This window comes from Juglans microcarpa x Juglans regia, chromosome 6S (genome assembly GCF_004785595.1).
Source record: "Juglans microcarpa x Juglans regia isolate MS1-56 chromosome 6S, Jm3101_v1.0, whole genome shotgun sequence".
NCBI classification, from domain to species: Eukaryota; Viridiplantae; Streptophyta; class Magnoliopsida; order Fagales; family Juglandaceae; genus Juglans; species Juglans microcarpa x Juglans regia.
In genome coordinates this window covers 18883958-18908514 of record NC_054605.1, presented here as the reverse complement: position 1 = coordinate 18908514, position 24557 = coordinate 18883958, and the positions used below count along the sequence as shown (strand labels likewise).

General features: G+C 34.7%; 4 protein-coding genes across 5 annotated transcripts; 2 read left to right on the top strand and 2 right to left on the bottom strand.

Moving 5' to 3' along the window:
• Positions 1 to 104: 104 nt before the first annotated feature.
• On the top strand, positions 105 to 1729 carry LOC121237596. Its single transcript, XM_041134416.1, has one exon. It carries the CDS (start codon positions 705 to 707, stop codon positions 1650 to 1652), a length of 948 nt encoding a protein of 315 aa, XP_040990350.1. The 5' UTR covers positions 105 to 704; the 3' UTR covers positions 1653 to 1729.
• A 5756-nt stretch (positions 1730 to 7485) lies between these two features.
• Positions 7486 to 12518, top strand: LOC121237566 (protein FIZZY-RELATED 2-like). Its single transcript, XM_041134360.1, is given in 11 exon segments — positions 7486 to 8199; positions 8202 to 8245; positions 8339 to 8461; positions 8611 to 8715; positions 9243 to 9422; positions 9683 to 9745; positions 9851 to 10045; positions 11048 to 11149; positions 11228 to 11290; positions 11414 to 11482; positions 12052 to 12518. Coding segments are annotated over 11 exon segments (1482 nt in total). The 5' UTR covers positions 7486 to 7715; the 3' UTR covers positions 12106 to 12518.
• Positions 12519 to 13425: 907 nt separating this feature from the next.
• LOC121237609 (protein STAY-GREEN, chloroplastic-like) lies at positions 13426 to 15306 on the bottom strand. The gene is made up of 4 exons (XM_041134439.1): positions 14982 to 15306; positions 14667 to 14840; positions 14059 to 14226; positions 13426 to 13967 (listed from the first exon to the last, which is right to left on the bottom strand). The coding sequence occupies exons 1-4, from the start codon at positions 15105 to 15107 to the stop codon at positions 13626 to 13628; spliced, it is 810 nt and encodes a 269-aa protein (XP_040990373.1). The 5' UTR covers positions 15108 to 15306; the 3' UTR covers positions 13426 to 13625.
• A 740-nt stretch (positions 15307 to 16046) lies between these two features.
• On the bottom strand, positions 16047 to 21896 carry LOC121237625 (MADS-box protein SOC1-like). 2 transcript variants are annotated; one of them, XM_041134456.1, is made up of 7 exons: positions 21062 to 21896; positions 17990 to 18110; positions 17258 to 17328; positions 17050 to 17149; positions 16614 to 16655; positions 16465 to 16506; positions 16047 to 16227 (listed from the first exon to the last, which is right to left on the bottom strand). In XM_041134456.1, the coding sequence occupies exons 1-7, from the start codon at positions 21241 to 21243 to the stop codon at positions 16108 to 16110; spliced, it is 678 nt and encodes a 225-aa protein (XP_040990390.1). In that variant the 5' UTR covers positions 21244 to 21896; the 3' UTR covers positions 16047 to 16107. The 2 variants fall into 2 exon arrangements, with proteins under 2 accessions (XP_040990390.1, XP_040990389.1); XM_041134455.1 differs by having other exon boundaries at positions 17258 to 17331; positions 21062 to 21864.
• Between the last annotated feature and the right edge of the window lie 2661 nt (positions 21897 to 24557).

Here is a 24557-nt window from a genome sequence, read left to right as displayed (position 1 = left end):
TGAGTGGCAGACATGTTATCAAACACAATTAAGAGCATTGGAGCCCTAGGTGAACAATGCCCTCATTTCTTACCCTAAGCACGCCAGTCCCCTTTTTCATTTCCTTTTTGCCATGAAGTGTCATCATCAGCAGCAGCATCAGCCCATGCTCCCAAATCATATCTCCCATCCTTTGTCATATGACCCTAGTACCTGTGACAACCTTTGCTTACCAAAGATTTTCATTCTGATTATGCTGCTGTCTAACTGTTCATGATCTGTTTTTTCTTTTCTTTTTTTAAGAACAATTCATGATCCATTTTACTAGTTCTTCATAACCCCACCTCCTCTAAAACAACTGGCAGTCAGGAACTTTTACAGCCACCACACGTATATTCTGTCCTGCACTTGACATGATAGAAGCAATATAAGAACTTTCTTATCTTTTTTTGCTTCCTTTCTCTTTTATCCATCAAAGATTTTCGGCTATATAAATTGCTGCAAACAGTCCAAGCCTTCCTCTTTGCAGCCTCAGTCCAGTTATATCTACAGCAAAAGCATCTAGATCTGGTTATCACATTTTTCAAGCTCTTCCTTTAATGTGCCAGTGCCAGAAAAATCAGGAAAAACCATACTACTATATTTTCAAGCCCCAGAACATCAGGAAAAACCATACAAGATAACACTTTCACCCAACATCTTCTGAACCAATTTCATATTATCAAATGGGCTCCCTCTTCTCTCTCACATTGATAATTCTTTCATGGGCATCATCAACGTCAATAAAGGCTGAAGCTCAAGGAATCAGTTCAGATCGTCTTCTTGATCTATACATTAGAGACTATACGTTTAAGGCCCACGACCAACACTTGATCAGGACTGGAATATTGCACACTGTACGTTTACCAGCAAACTTCTCCGGCATCAGAGTCGACATGTTGAGACTCAGGTGTGGCAGTCTACGAAGATATGGTGCACAGGTTAGGGAATTTCATCTGGATGTTGGAGTGACTGTGCATCCATGTGTGGAGAGAGTCGTGGTGGTTAGACAAAATTTGGGGTATAATTGGTCTTCCATATTCTATGCTAATTATGACATATCTGGGTATCAACTCGTTTCCCCTATTTTAGGTCTTCTAGCATATAATGCTGGATCCAACATGAATTTTAGCAACCCTTATGAGCTTGGAATTCTTGCAGAAGAAAAGCCCATCACAGTAGATTTCAGCAATACTACAAAGTTAACCAACATGCAGGGAAACAGGCCATATTGTGCTAGTTTTGAAAGTGATGGCAAAGTCACACTAGCAAATCAGGTATCACCATATGTGTGTGTTGCAAAGAGGCATGGCCATTTTGGACTGGTCATTGAGATGGCGCCGGAGCAGTTGAGGAAAAAGATTAGCCGGTGGAAATTGGTGGTCGGAAGTTCAGTAGGAGCTGCATTGGGTGCATTTCTTTTGGGTTTGCTTCTGGTGGCATTGCTTGTTAAAGGGAAGAAGAAATCAAGAATGGAAGAGATGGAGAGAAGGGCCTATGAAGAAGAAGCTTTGCAAGTTTCGATGGTAGGACATGTGAGAGCTCCTACTGCAGCTGTTACTCGAACGTTGCCTACAACAATTGAGCATGAGTATGTACCTTCTCCTCAAGAAATTGCTCATTTTTGTTTGTGATTATTCTTTTTGTAACATCTGCTGATGAACAAAGATTGTATGTTTTATTAGATTAAAAAAAAAAAAAAAAAAGATATTCAACCATATGTTTGTAGGTTCCTCATATTGAAAGAGGAACAAATCTGATTCTCATGATTGATTAAATTTTCATTTTTTTTTTCCTTCAACTTTCGAATAAGTTGCAATTGGGACTACTAATGCATATCGAAGTCAGATAAGTTGGTTGGTTTTACAATATTCAAGTAAAGATGAATTGGGTCAAAATCACCCTCCCAGAAAGGGAAAAAAAGAAGGTATTTCAGTAAAGCTAGATAGCAATTAAATCAAAACCACCCACCCAAGTAGCCATTTCAACTTTGGATGAGTCGCAACAAATTTCATGTGGGACAATTGAAGGTATAACCAGAGACACAAAATTCTTGCTCGATCCAATAGCAATCAAAATACATCGTTCTCATAATCGATGCACGCATTTAATTATGCAATAGGCAGCTTCAAACAACTTGTATGAAAGCATTTCCTTTATAAAAATAACACAGTGCATATTGGAGTTTCATAACGGGACGATCCACCAGTATAATATTGTATTTTAATTTCAGACTCTTAAGTGTGTATTACTGTATGGTTTTAATGAAGATCACTACTTGCCAGAGAAAATAAAAAAGAACATTGAAGAAAAATACTTCCTTCTATATTGTTACTTTCAACGCAAAAGTAAAGTCACATGTCATGCTTGAGCACATGAAAGTCTTTCACTTTTCCATTCTTTATGGTGCCCAAAGCAATTATACTCGCAGATGCTTGAAGATGAAGATGTCATTAGCCATCATTGAGGTTGGAAGTTAGTGGGAACAAATTGTTTTAGCATCCTATGGCGCAGCTATTTATATTGATATACAAATTGAAAACTTAGTAGATGAGAATCCAAATGAGATCTAGATTCCCTAGAGTTCTCATCTCTCATGCCAACTCTAGGACCTAAAGTCCCAAATCAACCTAAATACACCTCGACATAATACTTCTGATTAATGGTAAATATAGTTCTTAAGGTATGTACGTAACACCCCGATCTCGGAGGTCCAGAGAATTAGCTCTTAATACCTAATATCAACTTAAATAACATAACTATAAAATTCAGAAAATTTCATAAAATATAATCTATTTAATCAATCCAAATATCTAAGTTCCTCCATGGGGACAATAAAAAATTTTCAATAATATAAATTAGAAATTCTCCAAAAACTCGAAAATATCCTCAACTCATCAAATCAAAATACCTGAAAAATAAATCAGTTTGCTAATTATGACTCTCAAATAAGCATTTGTACCATCAGACACTTATTCCACTACGATCATCACACATTGCTAAACTTTCTACTTTTGTTCTCCAGCTGAACTATCAAAATTATCTGAAAAATAATTGGAGATAAAGGGTGAGTTATCAACAACTCAATAAGCAGAGGATATATACTAGTATGTAAAAATGAGCATTTACAGAGTTCAGAATGCAGAACAAAAATATTTTCTTTCAAAATGCAGAATCAAAATAATGTTTTCAAAATGCAGCGTTAGAACATGTTATCAAAAATATCAGAGCGAAAGTTTGAAAATATTCATAATTAAAATCTCTTTGGCATAGCATAAACTAAAACATCATATCTTATCTTATCATATCAGAACAAATACCATGTTTAACCCCCGTGGTAGGGTTGTGCAAACCCCGGTAGCTAACCGAGTAGAAACAGAATGTGAATCTTTCCCTTATTCATTCTCAGAGCCCCGAGTGTGCACATAGGAAAAACCACGCAGAAAACCACTTTGTTTCCAAAGTGGATGCACCAGAAACAGAAAAGTTGGTACCAACCCAAACAGAAGCCACAGTTTTACACCCGTGGTAAGGTCAGAACGGAACAGAAACAGAAACAGAATGCTATGCCAGAGGTTTTCAACAATCACATCATATCATATCAGAGTATAGAAAATCTTCAGAACAGAACAAAATCATATCACAAAACATATTTTATGCACAAAATTTCATATTCGCTCTCTTTTTCAAAGTTCAGAAACAGAATGTCAAAAATAAGCTCATGTTTACACCAGTCATGACAGAAAATACTTTCTTCTTAAACAGAATCTCATGAGTAGTACAGAACAAATAACTGAAGTCGTTTCAGATTTCTTTTCATAACAAAACATGCACATTTTTCAAAAAGACCTCAGTTCATTTTATTTTAATGCAAAGTCTAGCATAAAAACCCCGATTACCTAGACTTCTTAGCTTTTTCAGAATTTTCCTCGAAATGTCGAACAATAATTAATCGTTACCTATAAAATAATCACGTAATTCTCGTAAATTTCCAATTAATTACACATTTCGATTTTTAATCCTAAGCTTCTAAAATAACCTATTTTAATCCTTCAATACCTAAAAATCCTCATAACCTTAAAATACCATCATTTTCTAATACCATCATTTTCTAAGACCATCAATATCCACTTAATCGAATTCGTACTGAAAAAAAAAATTATCGAATAAGTATTATGATAATTATAGAACTCAATAAAAATTAATATTCAAAATATCTAAAATACCAACAATATTTTATAAATAAAAAGAATACATTGGTTACTAAAATTTTCATAAAATAAGTCATGAAAAACTCATCTCTTAAGAAAAATAGGTTTACTTCCTTTAACTAACAATATTATCAAAATACAATATAATATTTATTGAAACTTAAAGCAAAATCTCAGTTAAATATAAACCCTAAAAAAGACTTCTCACCCAAAAATATTAGGTTAAAACTAGTAAGTACCCAAGTTAAAACTTTACTTATATATTTACGTGTATATATATATATGTATATATATATATAAATACACCTTAAGAAGAAAACTAGCGATAAACATACACATATTAATAATAGAAGTGCAGCGGCGGCAGGGACTCACCAAGAAGGTAACGTGCGACGGTACAGTGTGCGATGGGAGGTGGTGAAGTCGGCGGAGCACTAAGAGAGAGAGAGAGCAATACGGTGAGGGAAACGGATAGTGAAGGAGAGACGGAGAACAAGGGAACAGAAACTCACCGCGAATGAGGAGCCGCGTAAGGTGCGGAGATGAAGATGGCTGTCTCGGCAGCGTCAAACGTGCGGGAAGGAGTTGTGCAAAGAGCTGGGAGATGGACAATGGCAACGTTGACGGCTGGGTGGTAAAGACGAACTCACGGTGGCCGAAACAAAGTGCTCTGTTTTTGGGAGATAAAACAGAGAATTTTGACTTGGTAGAAGCGGTGGGTTGTTGTTTCCTATGGCTGTGGAACGCGGTTCTGGTGGTTGATCTTGGCGGATGCTTACGAGGGGTGGATGAACTGGACGACAACTATGTGGAGGTGCTGGGGTGGCGCGGCAATGCACGGTGCGGGCTTCGTGTAAGCACGGGTTACGTTGATCTCGTATGGGGGTAGCGTGAATTCTGGACGGTGCAACGACTAGGTTGAAGAGGCTAGCAGCGGCTACAACTTGGTGGAAGGTTGACGGAGGCTGAGCCGGAGTGTGTCAAAAGTGGTGGTCTGGTTTATGGGTGTAAAGTTGACGAGCGTTGAGCCAAGAACGTGGAGAGGTAGTGAACGAAAGGGAGTTGAGCTTGGGTTGCTGCGGCTAATACTTTTCAGGAAAGGAGTACAAGTATATATATAGACAACGGAAAAACCCTAGAGAAATGAAGGAGAGGTGCGTGTGGAGAGAGCTAAAAATAGAGTCATGTGTGTGCATGAAAATAGAGCCGGAGACGTGCGCGGAGTAGATAAAAAAAAATATACACTAGAGATGTGCAAGATTATGCATGCCGTGGACGAGAGGAAAACTCAAGGGTGAATAATAGACGGAAAAATAAAACGTGCAGGAAAAATTAACGTGTGAAGAAAATAAAATGAACTAAAACAAAAAAATTTGAGCTTGATTGGGTCCGGGTATTACAATGTAAGTTCGTACATTTAAAAAAAATAATTTTTTTCATGTATCTTAAATTTATCCACTTTTTTAAAAAGAGTATATGAAATTTAAATTTCATAAAATTACAAATATTATTTCTCTTCTACCTATATCATTTCCATCTTAAATAATTTTAAACATAATTCGATTGGTCTTTTTATAAATTATTTCTATGGGCTTCTTTCAATGGGACTGGTTTTCATAAAGGAATTTGGGTGTGGATGAAGTTCAGCAGGTTGAATTTAGGATCATTTCTTTTGAATCAAATTGGGCCAATTCTCTTTTTGTACTTCGTAGAATCGGAACCGACCTACTTTTGATACAATGTAATTAGACACACAAACAAAGAAATATCGTAGTAGTTTGTTCCTGTTTATTGGGCTATTTTCAAATCCCACTGTTCCACGGGTTCGGGTTGTTCTACTCCGGAAGAGTTGATGGAGAGTGGAGACATTGATAAGTGAAGTGGTGTAATTATAAACAAATTTTATAAAATTAAATTTATAAATTCATTATGATGTGTTAGATTTATTTTATAATAAAATAAAATTTATAATTTAACGAATCATATTAAAATATATCAATTTATTAATTTATTAATTTACTTTTATTAAAATCTTTTTGTAGCAAAATATTTCTCCATTTAAAAACATGCCGTACTTACAAAGTTACAACAGGCGGCTTTGGATTAATGAAAATCAATTCCTATTTATTATTCTATATTTTTTATTTTATTTCTTATTAATTATGATTAGAGTTTGGATTGTACTCATTGTTTTGGGATTGCTATCTTATTTTGACTATATATCAGCCCAAGTATCATCTTTCTTACTTTTTAATTTCTTATTAGGCTTCATTCAGAACCTAAACTCATCTCTAACTCATCTCAATTTATTATTATAATTTTTTTAAATTTCAACACAAAATATAATAAATAATTTAACTTTTTCAAATTTCAAAATAATAATAATAATAATAATAAATAATATTCTAACAATATTTTATCATCTCAATTCAACTCAACTTAGTTTAACATTCAAACGTAGCCTTAATTTTCTAACAACTATTTAAACTTAATTTTGTATGGACTGGGATAACTTTGGTGAATAATATCTTGACCATATATTAAAAAATATTAAAAAATTAAGTAGTTTTAATTCAAGAGTAATGCTAGATACAAGTCTCAAATAGACAAGTTTTATACAAATCTTTTATAAAACAATGAGTCTTATTAATAAATAATAATTTTTTTTACACTTTTTTAAAATGAGGTCTATTTTTTTACAAAAGTTTGTATAAAACTTGTCTATTTATGACTTATGCAAATCATTTCTCTTTAATCCAATGCCTCTTTGACATTGATACAAATGATTCTTCAACATAATGAGTGCAAATACAATAAAAATAATAATTCAAATTACATAAAAAATAATGTCTTCCATCATCGATTTTATCATATTTTATTATGTAATATTAAGTGATTAGAAACTATTTATTATATTTAAAGTGTGACCAATCATTTTTTAAAAACAGAGTTAAAACACAATTTTACTAAAAATAAAATAAAAAACCTAGTACGAGTGAACCACAGTTCAACCGACAAAAATAAAATCCTTCCTCGTGTAGAAGTGTATAAACATATTTTATAGGTATTTTCTTTCTTTTGAAAAAGATCTACAACATATTAAATTGTTATTATTATTATTGTTATTATTTTTTTCTTTTTTCTTTTTTCTAAAGTTCCAAATATTAAAAAAAAATGTTTTCTAAAAAAAAAAGAAAATACCCGCAGGGAGAATGTAAAATTTATAACACGTGCTCTAAATTATTGAGACTCACGGAGCGGTCTGCTAAGGTTTCCCGGGAAAGATAACCGCAACTTGTGAAAGAAGCAAAACCTCTATTCTCCGACTGTCTTGTCTACGTTCAAATCTCTGTTAATCCCTGTTTTCTCAAAGAGCTCTTTAATCTGAGATAAAGCCACAAGTTTTCCTCACCGAAACACGCAAAAAAGGGCTTGTTTATCGTCCTCACGAAAAGGATTTTTTTTTTTTTTTGTTTTTTGTTTTTTATGGAAGATCCCGCGATTCAAAGATTTCCCAGTCAACCTGCTCCCAGAACCCCAACTCCATCTTCTTCATCTTCGCAGCTGAATCTAGCTCCGAAGATGTCCGACGAGGACTCAGCCCGTTCGCGCTACATCGAACGCCTTATCAACGCCAACCACCACCCATCGCCGTCGAGGACGATCTACTCCGATAGGTTTATTCCCACCAGAACCGGCTCCAACTTCGGGCTCTTCCACCTCCCAGCGCCGCGACAGTCCAGCTCTTCCGAGGGCCGCGAGGATAGCTCCACCAGCGTCTATTCTACGCTCCTACGCACGGTTCTCTTCGGCCCTGAATCTGGCGTCGTCTCGCCGGTTACGCCCGAGAAGAGGAGTGACTGGATGAACCCCCCCAGCCGGAATATCTTCCGTTACAAGACGGATACCTGCCAGGCTTTGCATTCCCTTTTTCCATTTGGGTCTGACGATGCAATGCCCGGGGTTAATCATAGCCCGTAAAGGCTCCAAGGAAGATCCCACGGTCGCCGTATAAGGTGAATTACCGGGGTTGGTTGATTTTGGTGGAATTGGAATTGGATTTTGTGAATTGGGTTTGTCGTGTTTATGGGCATAACTGTTTTTTGTAGGTTTTAGACGCGCCAGCTTTGCAAGATGACTTTTATCTAAATCTGGTGGATTGGTCTGCGCATAACGTCTTGGCGGTGGGATTGGGAAACTGTGTTTACTTGTGGAATGCTTGTAGTAGCAAGGTGACTTTTTTGCCCTGTTCTTAAAATTTTGTTTTATTTTTAATTCCGCTATATCATGAATAACTTGCCTCCTAGGCAATTATATCTGCCGAAATTTCACAGGTTTGAAATTTATGTCTTTGTTGATACTATTTGGATGCTGCACGCAGGTAACCAAGTTATGTGACTTGGGAGTCGACGACAGTGTCTGTTCGGTAGGGTGGGCTCAGCGCGGTACACATCTTGCTGTTGGTACCAGCAATGGAAAAGTTCAGGTTAGAGGCATTATGAATAGTGATTATTTATTGCATTCAATCTCATATATGTTTATTGATCGATTCAACAACGAATGATTCCCCTTTTTTTCATTTGGGAAGACAGATATAGGAGGGTTTATATATGAAACCATGAGGAGAGGACATGATGAATTCTTATGATTAAAACTTTTTTTAAGTGAACCTGAAAACCACAAACAATTACATCTGCAATTGTTGATTAGATGGTATTCGGTTAGATCATTAATGAAAAGCTTGTGGGGAGTTATAGTACAACTTGCTAGTGGTCTCCTTTAAATTGATTGGCTGGTACCAGCATGGCCATCATGGCCAGCCAGCCAGCCCTGCACAGGGCGGCTTGGGCGTGCTCTTCTTCTGTGATTCTGAAAAGTGAGGGTTATTCATAAAATGCATTGTGTTCATTCCCCACTGGTCAATTAAACACTTCCTACTTGTTTTTGAGATTTTTGGCATAATATGTACTACCTAGCATATTTAGCTAATGTGTTTGACAACATCCTATGTAGATTTGGGATGCATCTCGGTGTAAAAGGGTAAGAACTATGGAGGGTCATCGACTCCGTGTTGGGGCCTTAGCTTGGAGTTCAGCTCTTTTGTCTTCTGGTGGCCGGGACAAGAGTATTTTTCAACGAGATATACGTGCTCAGGAAGATTTTGTCAGTAAACTCTCTGGACACAAGTCAGAGGTCAGATTCCCATACATCGTGTTCTACTTAATTTGATTTCTTTCTGAATCAACCTCCCCCTTCCCCTGCTGGGAGGGCTTCTTTCAGCACCTTCATCCTGCTTTCAGATGCATCTTCTTTAGTTTTTGTGAATGCAAGAAATCGCTATATGTATATGCTGCTGTTTCTGCCATCTTCTTCATTGCCTTTGTCTGTTGAATTTTCATTTATATTTTAAGATCTTTTTTTCCCAGCCTGAGTGTTAATTTTGTGTGTTTTAGGTTTGTGGACTAAAGTGGTCGTATGATAATCGTGAATTAGCATCTGGAGGCAATGATAACAGAGTATGTGATGACATTTCATTTTCTTTTCTGATTAATTGCATTTCACAGATATTTGTTCATTCCTCTTTGCATTCTTGGCTGATAGTTTGTTGCACATATGTGTAGCTTTTTGTTTGGAATCAAAATTCAACTCAGCCTGTGCTGAAATACTGTGAGCATACAGCAGCAGTTAAAGCTATTGCATGGTCTCCCCATGTTAATGGACTTCTTGCATCAGGGGGAGGAACTGCAGACCGATGTATTCGTTTCTGGAATACAACCACAAACTCACACTTGAGTTGCATGGACACTGGAAGTCAGGTAATCTGCTTGCCAGTTTATTTTTTGACCTCAATGATTTCCTTTTAGTGGTTCTGGTATACTCATGGATTAGGTAAACCTTTCTTTTCCTTGTCTTTTCACTTTCTTGTCTCAATGACAGAGAATAGAAAGATGATATTTTCAAGTGTTTGTAAAGTTATAACATTTAACAATATCAGCTATTTAATATGGGGCTGAAATATGTGGTACCATTACATTGAAGATTCATTTTCCATTTTGGAGGGTTGAATATATAATTTAGACTCCAGTGTTAGAGATAATTATTAGTTTAGGAAAATTCTACATACAGCACTCTCATCCCATTTTCACCCACTATGATGAGGTGACATTGCCCATCAACCTTGAGTTTTTCTTTAAAATAAATAAAGGATGATCCAAGGGTGATAAAAACGCCACATTTTACATAGTGGGATGAAAGTGGAATGGGAGTGTGGTATATATGGCATTAGTCATTAGTTTATGCATTTGAAATGCTGGTAGTACAAGGAGAACATTCCTGGTATTTTTTCAGTTGGACTAGTCGAACTAAGTTTACTTTGTGTTAAAAGAGGATACTAGCTTAATATTAGATCCTTCATAGATGATCCACTGCTTTTATTATTATCTTTATTATTTCTTGAAGTTATTTTTTTGCTTCCAATCAAAATCCATTGTCACATGATGAGACCCATCCCCCCGGCTCACACTTCTGCGACCTATATGTGTTAATCATGCATCTGTACTAGTCAAATACTCACTCTTCTCAGTCCTAAATGAAAATTTGCTAAAAAATCCTAATGAAGAGCTACACATATAGCCAACCATTTAAAAATCTTTCTTCAAAGTTGCATCTAGATATATTGGACTTGTTTGTTTGGAACTATTGATGAGTAAATACAATAATGATTTATCGTTATCATGGAATTGAGGAGATCTCTCTCTCTCTCTCTCTCTCTCTCTCTCAATATGGAGATGTACTGATCTCCACTGTGCATGTGGCAGGTATGCAATCTTGTTTGGTCCAAGAATGTCAATGAACTTGTCAGCACCCATGGATACTCCCAAAATCAGATAATAGTTTGGAGATATCCTGCCATGTCAAAGGTACAAAGTTTATCTGCTGTGATGCCAGTATATCTTATCGGTTATTTTTTTTTTATTAATTTTTTTCTTCTCATGTAGTTGGCAACTCTTACGGGCCATACATATCGAGTTCTCTATCTTGCCATCTCACCTGACGGACAGGTAATTTGTCCTTTATTTTTTTTAATAATCGTTGAGATTTTGTGTTAACAAATAGGCCAGATATGTAATTTTATTTCCCATTTTTATGCTCTTCCTTAACTGCAATAACCCTTGTTGTTACAGACCATTGTCACAGGAGCTGGAGATGAAACACTTAGGTTTTGGAATGTGTTCCCCTCCGCTAAATCACAGGTAAATGATCCATTAGATGAATCCAAAATTTTTGGTAGATTTGATGCTTTCATTTAGGTCCTAAGTCCGGTCTCCCTCCAGTTCAATTGCTGTTGATATAGATATCGTTCACCTTAAGAACTGTTTTCTCAACTCCGGCAGATATCCCCTCTCCTGGACAGTTTTACTGCTTTTAGTACACATCCTTTGGAGAGGTACAACAATTATTTTCTTAGATAAAAGTGTGGACGTGTGTTTTGTATTAGTTGTTTTGCTTTTTCAGTGGAAAGTGGCCAGTTCACCTTCATGTGGTACCTAACTAAATACATGCATGGAGCACATACATAGAGCAAACATCCCTCATCACATCTAGTTGTTTCATGCTTCTTTCCCTGCACCTTTTGTACCTTCAACTCTATTGAGAAGTGGAGAAGCATCAATTGGTAAAGAACTGTATCCGTATAACTGTTCATAACCTAAGCTCCGCCCGCATCTATTTCCAGTTTGGCACCTTGGTAATAATATCTGGATCAAGTAGCTTGCAGTAGTGAAGATAAAAACAACTCATATGAATGTAAATGTTAATGCAGAACACAGACAGCGAGATTGGAGCATCATTTCTGGGAAGAACTACAATTCGATAATCATTGCCGACGTTTGACTTAAGGGAAATAATTCGATTGTTTATACCATGGATTGACATCTCTTCAATGGGGAATAAGACATTATATATTCCTCGGGTTCAAAATTTATTTTGTGCTAAGAGAGACTCAAGTTGGTCTGCGTGACCCAACCCACAATATGCAGAGAACTTGCAAGGACCTAACAATGCTAGGATGGGAGTTGGAAGTGATGGAACATCCCTGGTTTCTTGCAAGCTCTGGTGATTTTGGACATCTTTTTCACACGAGCAGTTTTTTTTTTTTTTTCTTTCTTCTGGAGGAGGTGTTAAACAATTATTTTAACAGCTCCGTTGTATATTTGAAAAGGAAGAATACTAGCATGGTCTGACCATGGCATGCTTCTGTAATATATGTAAATGACTATCATTTTCTTTTCTCATTGTCTCCATGACACAGAGAGCAGAGTGGGTGGTTTTTTTCTATAGAAAATGTCTCCATTGCCCATTCGGTCAGCATGTCTCATAAGTCTACATTTCTCACACATAATTAATTATCTTGGTGAGAATTGAGGGAAAGCTATAACGTTTCTACACCGTTTTTAGGGATCAAAATCTGAGTGGTTCTAATGTTTTCAGTTGCCCATTCAGGTCTGTGGTTAAATAATAGTTTGCTCTGTGCTCACCGCAAGGCTCCATGTTGTTAAGACATTTGGGGCAGTGTAAATTTACATGTTTCCTCATGACAGAAGGGTCTTCAATCCACAAACTGAATATTTTCTCTTCGTTCTTCCCTAAAAGGGTTTCTGTTTTCTCAGTATGAGCATTTGATGGCCGAAATCCCTCTCATAAGGCTGCCCTGCAGGGAGATTTTACTCCCAAACGATCTGCCATGACAATGGCATCGAGATTTTGCATAATGATTAATAAAAGACTCCTCTGAAAATTTATATTCATATACATAAAGATATATATTTACACAAACAGAGACTTGGTAACCCAGATCAGACTTGGATTTCCTACAACTTTTAGTTTTAGCCCTTAGGAATGTTGTTATGCAATTTTTAAAGGTTTTTCTATGCATTATTGAGTGCATGTTTTAATTAAACTAGTAAGTATATTTTGACTAATTGCTTTTAGTTTTTATTTGGTTAATAACTTAATTGGTTGTATGCATATTGTTTTGTGCTCTAAAACTCATATTTGGGCTAAAAACATTATTCATTTGGGTTAGAAAAACCAACCAACATAACCAAAAATCTCAAAATCAAATCACGCATATAGAATCGAATCGAACCGAAACTGAAAAAATCAAAATTTTCGAATCCCTGGATGAACCCGTCGGTTTCAATTCTCAGCATTCCAAAACCGATTTAGACTGATTTAATTCAACAATATGTCCAAAACAGACCCAACCGATTACAACCATGCTACTCAATTTTAAAGAGGCACGCGTTCATTTACATTAGAGCGCATATTTTCAATATGTTGCGATAAACGTTAATGAATGAGAAAAGGGACAGATCATCTTTAGATTTGTTGGATCTACCGCTCACGGTTATGTTGGGTCCCACAACTATTTTCATTTTCACTCTCACTCATTCGCGGTGGTTCTTCTGACCATGTGAGCAAGCTCATTGGTGGAAAGCAACATTCGCAATTTCCTTGGCATGGTTGGGGCAAGCTCTTGTTGCTTGGCGGGGTTGCCTGCATCTTGTCCTTTTGCACGCCATAGGTTGGTGTTTCAGCCTCCTTGATCGGGCCCCAGCATTCCACCTTGTTGAACTCTGAAACGTTTGAGTGAAAGTAAACCCAAACCAAAGACTCCTGTAATTCCGGATACTGCTTGAACAAATTACCGTCTCCATAGAAAAAGGCCTTCAGAACCTGTTCATGCAAATCTTGCATTAAGACATTGATTTAACAAAATTAGAAGAGCTTATTAGTTCATGGTTAAAGGTCATGACAAGAACTTTACCACAGGGAGTTCTTTGCTGAAGATGAAGTACCTAAGCCTAGCACACAAATCCAAGAGAAAATGACCTCCACTTATATGACAGTGAACATGAAGAGACATCTTTCCCTTCACTTTCTTCCACTCTGCCACCACTTCATCTCTCTGTAATCTGTTGTACCACCCTTGCAACTGAAATTCTAAATCGAAATTTCCCCATTTTTTAGTTTCAGAGACATTATTTCACGATAAATAAATGTAAAAGAACATGTTAGCAACAATTTCTTAATTCTATTTACTCTCTGTAATCCCCTGCTTTCCTCTGTTTGTTTTTTTTTTTTTTTTCCTTCTTGCAGAATTTTATACTCCTTTCCCAAACTTTGCTTTAAGCAACAGATTCACAATTCCCTGCCCATGATCTCTTTCACTCACTCCCGTGAGTCGTGACTAGATGACCCTGTTTCCTCGCGTTCCCTACCCACCACTATTGACAGAGAGTGTGATCCAAACCGTAATAACAATAACACTACAAGATTTATACACAAACGATGAAAAGGGAACATGTATGTATGTATGTATGCATGCATGCATGTATGGTTGTCACCGTGTCAGAGATTAGAGATCAGGATTACTTGACAGTTGTTTATTGTCTGCGAGATGGCCAAAGTGAGCTTAGAAGTTATATCACTATGCGTAAGCGTATAGGTCCTTGGAAGGTTCCCCGGGTGCTTTCTTTCATCCACTCCCAAGAACAGTACCTTCAGCTTCGAAGCTTCAAAGATCGCCGGTCCAAACAATCTTGCTACCTGAGCCAATCAAACCCAAAATAACTAATGATACAGATTCCCGATCAAAACTAGTAGAACCCCTTTTATTTTCTGTTAAAAAACTCCCAAAAATACCAAAAAAAGTTAAAACGAAAAAAGAAGAAGGAAAAGGATTATTACAGGAACAGTAGACAGGTTCTTCTTCTTGGTTGGCTTTCCATAAGGAAAAAGAGAGATTTGTTGCTCAAAGAGAGAGAGCTGTTTTAGCTTTGATGAGAGAGGAGGAAGGGCAGTCAACGCACCCATCTTTCTCTACTGAGTATGAGACCGGCTTAGACCAGTCTATGTAGCAGCTCCAATCTTTGAGGACACCCAAATATTGACAGTACTAATTATCTCTACGAACTCTGAACGATCTCAGTCCCAAGGCTTTTGCTTTTGGGTTTGCTTCTGCTTTTCGAATCTTTAGCTTTGGGTTTATGCTTTGCTTGTTAGATCAGCGTCTCTTAGAAATCCGAAGATTTTGGATCCTTCTAGGAATAGATTTTAAAAAATAAAATAAAATGTGATGTGTATGAGTAGTAAAGCTCAACTGCCAAACTCGATCAACCACCACCCAACAGCTTACGGCCATTATATGAGGTTCTCTTACTTGAAAAATAAAAAATAAAAAAGCGTATCGATATTTTCCAGGTTTTTATTTATCAAATACATGTTTTTTTTTTCCTCAGCTTGTTGTCTGTCCACAATATTCGAACTGGATTTGAGAGAAATAAATTTAAAATGAAAAATGTTTTAACCATAAATAAGTCATATAAATTATAAAGTTATTTTTATGAAAAAATAAATCTAATATATTATATAAAATCAAATCGATCTGAGAGTTTACTTTTACGAAATTTGTCTATGACAGTAACATTTTTAAGATGAACTATTGATCTACTCATCATCCTTACACCACACCACATTTGATTTTTTGTTTTTTATTTTATCATTACTAAACTAAAAGAATTATCCTACTCATTATCTATATATATAATATTCAATAAAAAAAAATCATGTATAATATGGAATTAATGTTGATAGGGTGACGGGTGACTGAAGAAGGATGATAATAAATGATGTATTATTTTGTATCCTTAATAGTCCCCACTGTAGGTATGAATGAAGGTACCCTGAATCATAATTTTAATTCAAGGATATGGACAAAAGAGAAATAATTCAAGAATATATATATATATATATATATATATATATATATATATATATATATATAGGTAGTGACCACCTTTTTTTTTTTTTTTAATTATCTTTTGGGTGGTCCTATGAACAAATCCGTTATCACGTTCAAACTACTTGCGTGGAGAACTTCTTGCTGTTTGCTTGACCAGTGGTTTGGGTCATGTACTACTGGCTGCATCCCACACTGCATAACATCATTAATAAATAATGTTAAATTTCGACATTAGTCGAGACTTTATTCTCAAACACTCAAGGTCAATTAAAAAAAATAATTAATTACAATTTTTCATGTGTAATTAATTCAGGTGCAATGTCTCAGAATATTGGTGCAAGAACTACCGCATTCCAGAGAGATATTGCCCATAATATATATATATATATATATATATATATATATAGGAGGAGAAAAATTAATTATCACCTTCTGACGTAACTTTGCATTCTCTTCCCGTCGGCATCTCTCCTGATCAATAAAAGGAAATTACACAAACAACATGCATTCTTGCATTATCAGCGATTACCGGAATTATATACAAAACACACGATGAAACACTAGTTTTATGCCTTTACCTCTTTCCTGAGCTGCTCCACCTGCTCCGTAAATAATTGATTCTGAGCACACAGGCAAGATCATATCAATTGCGTTACGGTGTTAGTATTTAATTAAAATTAATGTCCTCAGCGCTATATATATATATATATATATATAGCCCATTATTTGCCGACACTCAACGCATCGGTAAAATCATCACTGCTACTTATAAGTCGTATTGACAAATTACCTAATATCATACGGCCATTTATTGTATACAAATAGCTGATGTGGCATCTAGCGTAAAAAAGTATTTATAGTTTTATTTCTTTTATTTTTTAGTTTTAGATAACTGTAATGAATCCTATAATAAAATCGGCTTGTAAGTACTAAAATTTATATAAATAAAAAAATACTAATTAACCGGGAGTTAATATTGTTCATGATATTTTTAGATCAATTGGATTTACGTACCTTTCTTGCCCTGATTTTACAAAGGCTTCTCTGCAACTGGTTCTCTACCTCTTGCAGCTCATCAACTGAACATAATTCCAAACCTTCTCCAGCGAGTCTTCTACAATATTCACATTATTTCAACGAATTATAAGCAGATTGTAGTACAAGCTAGCTAGCTAATTACGTACTTATTTATTGCTAATTCTCAAACTAAGCCTCTAATTACCGTTTGGATACTTCAAGAATCTCGAGTTTCTTTGCCAAGCTAACACTGTTATAATCTTCCTTGATCAAATGCTGCTGCATGTACAACCAAAGACTAGAATTTAATAACCTAATTTTCTTCCCAAGTCTGATCGCATGCATAATGAAGCTTTGTTTTGATACATGGTGCATATACACTTCAAGAAAACTGTTTATTTGTGGTCAGCTATAATTTCCTGTAAAAATGATTATTTCTTGCTAAAAGTAGTCTATTTTCGTCACAAATAGTTATTATTATCGCAAATACTCCATCACAAATACTTATTTTTCTTATACATAGTGATATAAGAGGATCATATTTTTAAGAGACCCATCAGAATAGTATTCCTAATCGTAAACCATCATCCGCACATGAAATTGCAATTCAAGAGGAAAAATGCCACCCTTACAACAGGAAGAAGTTACAAAAAAAAAAAAAAAAGTAAAACGTTGCTATATCTGCATAAAAATACATCAAGTTACAACCTTTCCCACGTCACAATTTAATAAGCCGTGGCAGATTTGCTAGTAATTTGTTAAGACTGAATCGGGTGAATCAATGAATAAAGACGAAGTTTATGTACATTGACAAAAAAAATAGGATCAATGATATTATTTGGCAAGTTATATATATATATATATATATATATATATATATTTAAATCCAATGCGTTGAAAGCAAAATGATACTCCCATAGTTATGGAATGCGCAAACCTGCAAATTTTCTTGAGATTTGCCGGTGATACTCCCTGCATTATTATGGAATGATACTCCCATAGAAATTAAATCGTCGACCTTGGTTCTCTTCCGATACCGCTCTATTGTCTTGCTTACACTGAAGCACATTCAGTTCACGAGAAGATTAGAATACATGAGAAAGGATTAAAATAAATAAATAAATAAAAATGCATTTGAAGACCTTTAATTCATTGGTACACATGATACGTACACGTCATATTGGCAACCTTAAAATAATCTACGAGGGAATGACAATCAAGTCCAGTGGTATATATTAGCTAAACAAACTCCTCTTTTTTAAAAAAAATTCTATAATTCGTTCTTAAACTTCTTATTCTGATGACTTAATCTCATAAACATTGCATCTATCGTGTCGTATTTTTAATCATCATGTACACCATCAACAAGTGAATCATGAGTACTTTTGACTTATTGATCTTCGTTTGACAATTAACTAAAATTCTTTCTAATTAAGCCTCTCTATCATAGAAATGACAATCATTATTGTCTTCAACAATAATTCAGTATAATTTCATGATTACTTATAAGGCGATTGACTGATGACTAACTACAGGTCATGAGCATGGTTAAAAGGGTGATCCATGCTCAAATTAGTATTGTGGTGATTTAAAATTTAAGAACCGGTACTGTATAGCTGGTCTTAAGAACCAGCAGTTTTCAACTTGATATTGATGTAGCTTGATATGGTATGTTAGACTATAAAATTATTTTTATTGTGAAGTAAATCTAACGTACGTATCATATGAAACCATGTCAATTTGTAGATTTATTTTTGTAGATTTATTTTTGTAGATTAATCTCTTTGTGGCTGTAACACTTTATTTAGTTAAGCAAGTTTGAAATGAGAAGAAATATTTAAACATGAAGATTAATTCACGGCCATGCGCTAGGGATTAAGTCAAAACAACTACATGCACGGTAATTACAATATAAAGCTAAACTTCTTAATAAAGAATCAAGATACAATCAAACGGATGATCTCATTTGCACTTTTGACATGATGATATATTCTCCTTTTCCCACCATCTTTGCATGAATGCTTGATTAGCAACGGAGACCCAAAAAGGAAGCAAATTAAATGAGAAAATATGTCAACAATAAACTATAAGTACTACTTCTCATAAACAAGCAGTACTAGTACCTTATTTGCAGGCTCGATCAAGAATGAAAGTGCATATATATATATATATATATATATATATATATATATATATATATTTACATATTTCCCAATCACGATATACAAGAAGTGATTAAAACCACTCTGATCGATCGATAGCTAAAAACACTAAAATATGATAATTTCACACCAATAGGAGTGATTTTGTGATATGAGACCGGGTCAAAGAACGATAAATGATGGGTCTGTTTTTGGGTGAATTGACGAAATTATGGTTGAGAAAATAAAAGAAGAGAAGATAGAGATCATAACTAATAGATCAAATTGTCCCCAGATTCAAGAAGTCCAATAATGGCAAATTTTTATCGAGATTTATTTCAGCTCCTAATTTTAATAAGTCTCCAAGTTTAACAACACTCAAATATACATAGAGTAACTCTATTCAAAAGTCTTTACATGACCACACAAGTACCTAACATAATTTGATTTAGAAGATAAATTTTAAAATTTAAATCTTATAAATGAAACTATATCATATAGATGCAGATGTATAGTATAAAGACATTTGAATAACATTTCTCATCAACATACATATGGTAGTTTGAGGTATGAATAGTAGTTTGAGGTATGAATAGTAAGAAGTTAATTCATGGCTTTTTAGGCTATGTTTGGACGTTAAATTCATATTAATCTATCTCAAATCAATCATTAACGAGATTTCTTATATTTTTAACTTCTCGTAATTAAAAAGTTAAATATATCTCAATTTACTTTATACGTTCAAATACATATTTGAAATTCTCAACCTACTTCATATATTCAAATACATCAATATGATTCACAAAATATTACTATTCACAAATTAATACCGATGATCTAAAAGCACCCAAACACAACCTTAACAGTCCCATAGTAATAATTTAATGATTTAGTACACATCTCGAGGTTTGAAAGAAATTAATGGTAGAGGGATCGTTCCGTACAGAAGCTTAATTCTCTGAGTTTTGGTTATGTCTATGCGAAATGAAGCAGATTATTAAGATATTTTGCTGACCCTTATCCCCCAAGGGCCCTAACTGGACAAAAACATAGAACTTAATTGCTAACTTTAATTCAAACTAGAACATTGAACACCAACAGAAGATTAACTTAAACATATACGTAGAATGTTGCAGAAAGTGGTCGAATACATTTCAAAGATGATGAATTTAAATGTATAAAAGGGATGATAACATGCTAATCACTATACATGATAGTGGAAACAGGGAATAGAACATCTTTTTCAGAAGTCAGAAGTAGTACTCCCACTTCAGAAAAAGAAACTATTTCCCTGTTCCTTCATAACTTAATTCACGACAAGGGAGTGTTTTATTTTGTGGGTAATTAAGTACAAGGGTAGTGTTTATATTATACAGCGGAAGATTTCATGAATCGTACGTCGGAAAATAAACGACTCTTGAAGGGTTACCAAAACGGAGCTGATTATCAAAACGGAGCTAATTTTGCTTAATTTACTTAAGGTTTTTTTTAACAGATCTGATCGGTAGCTCTCTCATCAAGTAATAATAATAAATAATTCTCTTTTTCAGGTCCGTCAGTACATGAAGATCTCTGAAGAAGATCATGAAATATCCTTGGACCATGGAATGAGTTAGCGAAAATTTCTGTTTGAAACAGGTAAACCATTGCAGTGAACAAAAACAGCAGACAGTAGTGTACTAATATCTGACTCCAAAAAAATAAAAGAAAGAATACAAACACATCAGACACATTTGATATGTAGAGAGCCTTGGCGGCTCATCAATGGCTCATGATTAACTTCTAGATCCATGGGTTTAGAACGTTTATGATGAAGATGAACGGAAATAAAATAGGGTTGTTCTTGCAAATAATAATGTTTAACATACCCGGAGCTTGAAAACTCATAGAGCTTTTCACTTTGAGAGAAAACTATCAGTGCAACTTCAGCATCGCATAGAACAGATAGCTCAAAGGCCTTCTTAAGCAGCCCATTTCTTCTCTTTGAAAAGGTTACTTGCCTGCTTGCTGTATTTTCTATGCGCTTCATCTGAGTTTTCCCCCTCACCATTTCCGGCACCTCCAGGCCAAGAATTAGAAAGGAAAAAATGAATTCCGGGAAAACCCCAGAAAAGAAAAGGTTGTAGGTTGTATGGAAAACTGAACTGAAACTAATGGACAGTGGATCTAAAATCAAAGATTACAAGCTACTATGTAAGACCGAGATACGGTTTCCAAAAATAGAATAGGGTTGAGGAAATCTAGGCAAGAATAGTAGTAAAAAAAAGAAAGAACAATAATATCCCAGGAAGATCTCAAGCAGCCAAGAAAGAGGAGAAAATCTCAGAAACCCAGGTCGAAAAATTTCAGAGAAAAAATAACCCACGAGACTGATTGATTGATTTGATCACCATAACTGCCTTTCATTTTGATAAAGATTAACTTGCAACTTGCTAGAACCCTAGAATACTTATAAATAATTAAAGAAAGACCGATTAGAAAAATGAAAGAACCTAATCTCTTTCTTTTTATGGTAAAACACAAGGGAAGAAAATAATGGAAACCTCCCAAATAAAGAAAAACAGGGATATATGCCAAAACCTGTGAAAACTTTCTTTTGGAGGCATGGAAATCTTGGTGCCTTTCCCGTATGTTGGCGCAACGTGGACAGAGAACGTCCACTTCTCCATCCGGTGAACATTCCAGAGGAATAGAGGCTTTGGAGGTGAACGACAGTGAACATTCCTGTCGGTTGCCAGTTAATGCCGGACAAGTTGCCATTTGGGACCCCGAAGTTGCAGGCAAGTTTGGAGCACTTGCTTGTGGTATCCTCAAAACGTTCCTCATCTTGGAGTGAAGTGGTTTATCCGTACAAGATCGTGGAAGCCTCCGTACAAGGAGATAATGAAAATAAACCAATCATGAGTTGCCAACTCAGTATGTGTGGGTGATGCTGTGGAGCATCGTCACGTGGCTACCACTCCAATCAATGCCACGAAAGACCTGTAAAACTTTTTTAAAAGAGATAAAATTGTTTAAAAAATAATTTAAAGATCTTGAAAAAAGAATTGTTAGGGTGCGTTTGGAACATAAATTACTCTCAATTCATCATTACAATTTTTTCAAATTTCAATACAAAATATAATAAATAATTCAACTTTTTCAAATTTTAAAATAATAATAATATTAAAAAATAATATTCTAATAATATTTTATCATCTCAACTCAACTCAATTCAACTCACTTCAACTTCCAAACTCACCTAAGAAAATCAAATTAAGATATTGTTTGAATTCAAATATAGAATGAAATTAGTTAAGATAATTTGTAAACTATAATAAAATTTATGAATTGAAATTTATGAATAATAATAAAATATCAACTCATCTCCCAATTCAAACTAACTCTATAAATGAGAAAACAAAAGCAAGAGCTAGTAGGCAAAACAGTGCTGCTACAACATTTTTGTTTTAAATATTTTTTAATATCTTTAATTATTAAATAAAAAATAAAATAAAATATTTGAACAACAATTTTGAGAGACAAGTATCAGTATCCGAAAAGAAATTATGCATTCTTGTTATAATTGTTATTCTATTATATTCTTATCATAGTTATGGAATTTAAAGTTTAAATTTTTTTAAAAATTAAATTATGTAATTAGTTGGGGGCGATATTGTTCGCGAGAAAAGGGGCACTTGGAGACTATTGCTAGTCATTCCACTATCTAGTGCTCAAACGAAATTCTATCTTTAATAATTTTTTCATCATTTAATCCCACGTCATTTAGTTTGATCGTCACCCACAACCCCCAACTCCACTTTTTATCCTTTCAAAAGGTCCTTTATTGGGAAAACACATGATAAATAAATCAATGAGACATTGAGACATAAACACCTCCTCCAAAAATAAGATCCGATGAAGATTGGAGAATGGCCACCAGCTCAATACGGCAAGCAATAGGACCGCGAGACACGAGTAGTTTCGGTAGTACCGGTGAGTTCTGACCATTTTGGACACCAGATAATGGTCCCTGCTACTTTTTTATTTATTTTGTAGTAGAGATACAGTCTGAGGGCTGTATAAATTTTGCAAATTTTTTTTTTCTTTTGTTAAAAAACTCATTGAACCTAAAATGCTATCTTTTTCCATCTCATCCCATGTCGTGAATGTGTTCTCGCATTAGATAACTGTTATAATTATAAATAGATTATATAAAAATAATCTTATAAATTAATATAATTTTATATGATTTATTAAATTTATTTTATAATAAAAATAAATTTAAAAATTGAAGATTAATAATTATATTAAATTACGTCAATTTATAAAATTATTTTTATATAATATTTTTGTCATCGAAGTATTTTTACTCACATTACTCTGTACCAGCTAAACCCCTTGACTACTCGATCATAATAACAAAAGGAAACGGAAACAAAAAGTATAAAGTAACGCTTGAGATTATTGCCGGATAGAGGGGTGGGGGCCAGATATTGTGAAAGTAAAAGGGGTTTAATTACTTTGGGCCTTTCAGCTTAAACGGCTTTGAGCCTGATTACCCTGATGTCTACTTTTTCTCATGGGAATGGTTGAATACTTGAATATTCCCATGAATATTCCCAAAGCTCCTGAAGATACTTTATGTAATCCATTTCTCAAGTATTCTTTACCCAATGTCCAGCCCATGGATGGAAGTATCGAACATATTGTCACATTGCCCATGAATGGACGGGACTGAATTTAAAAAAATCTCATCCTTATTCAAGTAAAATTTGGATTTCTTGAAGTTCGATATTAAAATAGAAAAGGGATTGACGCATAAATTAACTCTACAACGTTTATAATTGCCTGAACGAATTGTTCATGCAGCATTAAATGTCCAATAACTACTATTGAACTCATTTCATGTGTTTATCAGTAATATTCTAATAATCACTTCCTTAATCAGTAAGTAAAAAATAAATAAATATATAAGTGATCAAAATGATGAGGTAAAATGAGAGAGCATATGAATATTATTCTATGTTTATTTCTCACACTTTCAATTTTACCTTTATTAGCCTAAAATTTGATAAAGAATTTTAGAATATTTCTATATTGACATTTGGCTATTAAAACGGAGGAAATGCAAGATTAGAGAAATGGGAACACGTCCAACCCATGATGCCCCGGCCCCATGCACCTTTTGTGAATAACTCTTGGAGACGTGATAACAATGGACAATCTTTGGTGGATGACCAATCATAATAATTATTAATATGTTCATACCTTGTAATCATAAAAGTATTCATTTTTATGTCTCTTGTGTGTTTTCTAGGATTAGAATTATCGATTTCTTCAAACTTGACATTCCGTCATACTTTTAGTATAGCGCGTGTCCCT

Bases quoted from the DNA above. Each gene is read 5' to 3' on its own strand.
- LOC121237596 (XM_041134416.1), top strand. From the start codon at position 705: ATGGGCTCCCTCTTCTCTCTCACATTGATAATTCTTTCATGGGCATCA.
- LOC121237609 (XM_041134439.1), bottom strand. From the start codon at position 15,107: ATGGGTGCGTTGACTGCCCTTCCTCCTCTCTCATCAAAGCTAAAACAG. The intron at 14,841-14,981 runs GTAATAATCCTT...TGATTGGCTCAG, and splicing joins AGAACCTGTCTACTGTTCCT to GTAGCAAGATTGTTTGGACC. The intron at 14,227-14,666 runs GTAATCCTGATC...TTAGAATTTCAG, and splicing joins AGACAATAAACAACTGTCAA to TTGCAAGGGTGGTACAACAG.
- LOC121237625 (XM_041134455.1), bottom strand. From the start codon at position 21,243: ATGGTGAGGGGGAAAACTCAGATGAAGCGCATAGAAAATACAGCAAGC. The intron at 18,111-21,061 runs GTATGTTAAACA...AATGTGCTTCAG, and splicing joins TATGAGTTTTCAAGCTCCGG to TGTAAGCAAGACAATAGAGC. The intron at 16,228-16,464 runs GTGATAATTAAT...GATGTTATGCAG, and splicing joins ATGCAAAGTTACGTCAGAAG to TGTGGGATGCAGCCAGTAGT.